Source organism: Nycticebus coucang, chromosome 16, assembly GCF_027406575.1.
Source record: "Nycticebus coucang isolate mNycCou1 chromosome 16, mNycCou1.pri, whole genome shotgun sequence".
NCBI lineage: Eukaryota > Metazoa > Chordata > Mammalia > Primates > Lorisidae > Nycticebus > Nycticebus coucang.
Window position 1 is genome coordinate 12,816,329 of NC_069795.1, and position 6,455 is coordinate 12,822,783.

At 38.5% G+C, this 6,455-nt stretch overlaps 1 protein-coding gene across 12 annotated transcripts in view; it reads left to right on the plus strand.

Annotated features, from left to right (window-relative positions):
* SYNJ1 (synaptojanin 1) overlaps positions 1-3,327 on the plus strand; it is a 92,745-nt gene extending 89,418 nt beyond the window's left edge. For 6 of the 12 annotated variants that reach the window (XM_053564836.1, XM_053564837.1, XM_053564841.1 and 3 more), the window contains one exon: positions 329-3,327. In XM_053564836.1, the coding sequence (XP_053420811.1) occupies positions 329-1,138 (810 nt within the window). In that variant the 3' untranslated portion in view covers positions 1,139-3,327. The remainder of the gene's footprint in view (positions 1-328) is intronic. The other 6 variants (XM_053564843.1, XM_053564845.1, XM_053564847.1 and 3 more) reach the window with 1 other exon arrangement.
* Positions 3,328-6,455: the final 3,128 nt, after the last annotated feature.

Below are 6,455 nucleotides of genomic sequence, written 5' to 3' on the forward strand. Positions count from 1 at the left end.
AATTGGACATGAACAAATCTAATCTGTACAGTTCTTTTTACCTTTTCAAAAACTGCATGACTGAAATAAACTCTAATTACTCCAAGATCTTAAAAAATTGATTTAATAAAAGGATTTATTCAGTAAGGAATTTTTAAAGAAAAAGGTGTTTCATCTTACTTAAACTGCCAGAGTAATAAAACTATACAAAAACTGCTCTTTAGTTTCTAGATTTGTATACTTACCCCCCAAAAACGAAGAATAATTGAGACAGGAAGCATTAAGGAAGGGGCTATTAAGAGTCAATATAAACTGATTATTCCATATTCTCCTTTTTTTTTTTTTCCAGGTAAAAATAAATGGAGTCTCTGGTGTGAAAGAAGAATCACCATTAAAGAGTGACCCATTTCAAGATCTATCACTTAATCTGCTTGCTGTATCAAAGGCTCAGCTATCTGTTCAAATGTCACCTGTTCTAACCCCAGACCCAAAGAGGTTGGTTCAGTTGCCTTCTGCAACACAAAATAATGTTAACACTTTGAGTTCTGTAAGTTGCATGCTGGCAATGCCTCCAATTCCAGCTCGGAGTAAATCCCAGGAAAATATGCGAAGTTCTTCAAACCCATTTATTACTAGCTTGACCAACACAGATCCTTTCAGTGACAGGACTGTTGTTGGAAACCCATTCAGAACTGAATCTCAAGAATTAGAAGCAACTTCGTGGTTCTCCAAGGAAGAACCGGTTAGTAACAGTCCTTTCCCTTCTCTGAAACCTCCTGGTTATAACAAAAGTAAGCCTTCATCTTCACTTGATGGCTTTAAGGACAGTTTTGATCTGCAGTGCCAGTCTACAGTAACAATTAGCAACCCAAAGGGATGGGTAACCTTTGAAGAAGACGACGACTTCAGTGTAAAAGGGAAATCAGAGTCAGCTTGTCCAGATTTACAGGGTAATCAACCATCTTCGTTTTCTGGCTACAGCGTGACATTGGATGATGACTGGAATAAAGATAAAAATGTCTCTTTTTGCGTGTTGCCATCAAGAAGACCACCTCCAGCTCCAGTCTCTGTGCTTCCACCTGGCACCAGCCCTCCAGTAGATCCTTTCACGACTTTGGCATCTAAGGCATCACCCACCCTAGACTTCACAGAAAGATAATGTCATGTAATAGAAACCAGTTTTTTCTTAGTTTTGGCAGGGTAGAGCCAAAAGAATTGGGCATTAGGTTTTCATTATGTGCAATAATTGATAAGTGCACTGATATCTTCATGAAATACCACTATTTGGTGCATACAGAGTTGGAATATGTGTATATTGGAAATAAGGAAAAATCCCTCTCATTATAACTGGAGTTTTGGTGTGTTTCTCTTTGGATGAATGCAGCCAGTAGTAGCCATAAAAAGTGCTTAAAACTACTGTAGAAAATAGTCCTTATTGAGAAATTTTTGTCTTTTCTGAAGAATCTCAAAAAGCCCACACAACTTTTACCTGACATTACCACCAGCCCTTTTTCATACTTGTTAACAATTGGTATTTATGAGTATTTACCAAAGAGTTGCCAAAGTTAGAGTGAAACAGAGTTTTGAAAGGCATTGCTTTAAAAAAAAAAAAGTACGTATGTATGTATGTATATGTGAACATATGATATGTACACATTTACATGTCTATACAACTCATAATTCTAGAATATCGGACCAAATTTTGCCTGAAAGTTCTAACAGAGTCATCTTTTCAATATCTTATTACCAGAAGATGGCTGCAAATGTATTTTGAACATTTCATTAATTTTATTTCCAAAACAAGAAAAATCTCAATACAGAACCAAAATTTTCTACCATTCCACACCCTTCAAATACTCACAACCTTGTTACTTGTCACTCTAGCACCTCCACATGCTTTTCTCTGGGAGAAGGTTCTTACAGCTGGCAGCAGCATATTTTGTGGTCATTATGGACGGATATTCCAGCCTTTTCAGAACAGCACTGTAGCCTTACATTCAGGGAAGGCACAGACCCCCATGTTCAGTGAGAAATACTAGAGCTAATTATATTATTTTCTTTGCATACATGAAGGGATATGTTGGCCATTTACCTCCCACACTTCTTATTTTTGCTGCTTCTGTTCTGGAACTTTGCTTTTAGCAAGGAAAGAAGCTGTCTTCAGAGTGCTTTGAATTGAGGTTATACCCATTGTGTGTTCTCTCTCCCTTTAGGAGGCTACACAACATGTCCGTGATGCTGCTTTAAGTTTTTAGAGGCTATACCTCAAGTTAGCTGTGGATTTTGTCTCCTGCACTGCCAATATGCAAACTGATCCTGCTTTTATTAATTTTATGAAGTACACAGAATTTTTACAGAATGTAGTATTTTGATATCATTAAGTAAACCAATCAGAAAACAACTTGAGCAATAGTTTTGTTGTCAGTTTAAGTTAAAATCATCTTAAGACTTATATTAATGTTCCTTTTATATAAAGAGTTGTATATGTCCATCTAAATGCCTATGTCCACATTTAACCTTTAAAGATGTGTATTGAGGGAATATCAAAAATAGAGTTCATGGCTTAGAGTATGTAAAATGTAAAGCACAGCAAACTGCACTGCACTAACATAAAGCAAATCTATTAGGAAAAAAGCACTTTTCTAAAAGCTCAAATGTTATCAAAATACTATATTTATAGAAGTAACTCTTTCTGTTAACAGCCAGGATTTCCTGTCAGAAATAACTCTTGTGAATTTTATATTGTGCTTTTTTGGAGGTTCTAATCATTTCAGCCGTAGTATCTTTTAAACAGCAGTGTTACTAAAAGCAGTATGCTTCAAAATGTGAATTAACTTGTTGAAATCGTGGCTTTAACATCCATGTGACTAGTGTATACAGTATTTGCTCCCCATTAGCAAAATAATACATTGTTAGGTTATCTTCACTAGTGCAAATTGCAGTTCTGTGAGCAATGTTTCCTATTGAATATCAACTACTGTCTAAAGTATACATATCAGCAGCAGCTCAGCCTTTATCAGGAAAATTATATTTGGTAAGTTGCTGAAAATGCACAGAGTTATGAAAGTTAAAGGTATGCTGCAAATAAGTAGCCATTCTGTGTATTATTAAATATTTAGCAGTTCTGTTAAAAGCAGAACAGAAGTTAGACACTAAGGATCTCTCTGTGAATTCTTTGTTCTCTACAGTAGATTGCTGTTTATATGTAAGAATTTTATTGCTTATGTGGCATACCATATTTATAACTATATACTTTATAGAAGTACAGTATTAAAGTCGGTGATAATACAGACATGTACATATCCTGTGAAATGTGCTGTTGTATGAAATAAATATACTTGTCTTTACCATGCTGACTTCTTTGCTCAAAAGGGAAGAACTTTTCTTAGCCATTTTTCTTATACTTTACATATATATATACAAGTTTAGTAACATTTGAGGAGAATAGATTAACTCTTATTGCCAAACTAGGTGTTTTAATTCAAAATCTTATTTTTATCAATCTCATCTCTATAGTACTTACTCTAAAACAGTGGTTCCGAACCTTCCTAATGCTGCAGTGTATTTTCATTGTTAAAAAGGGGTTGCGACCCACAAGTTGAGAACCGCTGCTCTAAAAGAAATATTTTCTGAGATTATTAATCATTTAAAAATCTTATGTACTAGGCAGTGCCTGTGGCTCAAAGGAGTAGGGCACCAGCACCATATGTTGGAGGTGGCAGGTTCAAACCCAGCACCAGCCAAGAAAAAAATAAATCTCATGTACTTACTCTGTTAAGAGAGGCCTTCATTCAAAATCATATTGGCCTGAAAATAACACAGGAAGTGTGAATGGTGAGTTTCTGACCCACATCAGAGGAAACAACTGGGGAGCAGAGAGGAATTGGGACACAAGCAGCCAGACCAGAAGGCCAGGCGCAATGGCTTATGCCTGTAATTCCAGCATGCTGGGAGGCAGAGGCTGGCGGATTGTTTAACCTGATGAGTTAAGAGACCAGCCTGAACTAGAGCAAGATGGCTCTTGGTCTTTTGTGGTGGGTGCCTGTAGTCCCAGCTACTCAGGAGGCTGAGGCAAGAAGATTGCTTGAGCCTAAGAGTTTGAGGTTGCTGTGAGCTATGACAGTACGGCACTCTACCCAGGGCAACAAAGTGAAACTCTGTCTCAATAAATAAATAAGGTGACACCTATAGCTCAGTGAGCAGGACGCCAGCCCCATATACTGAGGGTGGTGGGTTCGAACCCTGCCCCAGCCAAACTGCAACAAAAAAATGGCCGGGTGTTGTGGCGGGCACTTGTAGTCCCAGCTACTTGGGAGGCTGAGGCAAGAGAACTACCTAAGCCCAAGAGCTGGAGGTTACTGTAAGCTGTGACGCTATGGCACTCTACCTAGGGCAATAAAGTAAGACTCTGTCTCTAAAAAATAAATAGAAATAAAAAACAAAAACCAAATAGCCAGACCAAAAAAGGGACTGACTAAAAAGGCACAAATTAAGAGGCCAACTCTAGTGATTTCTGAGTGTTGCCTTTTTGTCAGACTTACATGATTAATATTCAAAACGACCTTGATTCTTAGTTGAATTATGTTCTCTAACCTTGGATTAAGTTACAGAATAATAGGCTTTTTTAAAGTTTTATGATAATTGCAGATTTATATGCAATTATCAGCAAAAATACAGAGAAATCTCATGCACACTTCAGCCAGTGTAACATAAAACTACAGTCCTACCGGGACATTGACATTGATAGAGAACATTTCCATCACCAAAGGATCCCTCACTTTGCCCTTTTTCAGTCCCCTTTCCCGTTCTTAACATCTGGCAGCCACTAATCTGATCTCCATTTCTGATTTTGTGACTTCAAGAATGTCATCTAAATGGAATAGTATGGTATGTAACCCTTTGGGTTTGTTGTTTTTTTTTTTTTTTCACTCAGCATAATCCTCTGGAGATTGTCTAGATTGTATCAATAGTTTGTTCCTTTTTATTGCTGAGTAGTTTCCCATGGTATAGATAATACCAGTTTAAAATTCATCCACCCACTGAAGGATGCCTGGGTTGTTTTCATTTGGGGGCTATTACAAATAAAGCTACTGTGAACATAAATTTTCATTTCTCTGGGATAAATGCGCAAGAATGCAATTGCTTGGTCATGGTAAGGGCATGCTTCTGTTTTGAAAAATTGCCAAGGTGAGTGCTGTGGTTCATGCCTGTAAACCTAGCACTCTGGGAGGCCAAAGTAGGTGGATTGCTTGAGCTCAGTTCGAGACCAGACTGAGCAATGGTGAGACCCCACCTCTACCAAAAGAAAAACTAGCCAAGCAATGTGGTAGGCACCTGTAGTCCCAGCGACTCAGAGATTGAGACAACGCAATCCCTTGAGCCCAGAGTTTGAGGTTGCTGTGAGCTGTGACACCAGACCACCCAATGAGGGGCAACAAAGTGAGACTCTGTCTCGATAAATAGTTGTCAAACGATTTCCAGAGAGCCTACCATTTTACATTCCCATCAGCAGTACATGAGTGATCCATCTCCACATCTTTGCCTTCATTTGCTGTGGTCACTTTATTTTTGCATGCTAAATGTTTCCTTGTTTTAATTTGCATTTCTCTAATAACTAATGATGTTGAACATCTCCAGTGCTTATTTGCCATCTTCTATCTTATTCAGTGAAATCTGTGTTCTTTTGCCCATTTTCTAAATGGGTTTTTTACCCTAACTTTTGAAGGTTTATTTATTTTGTTTTGTTTTTGAGACAGGGTCTTCTTGCTCTGTCCCCTGGGCTGGAGTACAGTGGCCTCATCACAGCTCACTACAACTTTGAACTTCTGTGCTCGAGCAAAGCAATCCTTTTGCCTCAGCCTCCTGAGTGGCTGGGACTACAGACACTCACCACCCTGCCTGGCTAGTTTTTTCTATATTTTGAGGTGAAAGGGTCTTATTCTTGCTCAGGCTGGTCTTGAACTCCTGGCCTCAAGCAGTCCTCCCATGTTGACCTCCCAAAGTGCTAGGATTGCAGGCATGAGCCACCATGCCTGGCAGCCACCAGATGATTAATAAACTACATATTTTAAACAAAACTTAATAGTATGTGGGGTTTTACGCAACAATTTACTGCAGTTCTCAACATTACTAAAAATTATGTCTAGAGACCCTGTAATACATGAGTTTGTGGACAAGTGGTTCTCTCTAACTAGAAGGCTAGACTATAAACTAAATTTTAAGAAGTTAGCTTGATGAGTGCAGAATTGGATTCAGGAGAAACGGGATGACCTTATGGCCAGCTGGTAGGAGCTAAGAGAACAAACAGAGTAGCCCACTTCTTCCTAGGGAAATACTTGCCAGTCACACTAATACTGCCTGTTTCAGGATCTGGGTGATCCCTGCCTCAACACTTAACTAGAGATAACACATCTTCCCTTCTCCCTAGAGTCTGTCACCTTTCTATCTAGTGTCAGTCTTCATACGAAGACTTAGAA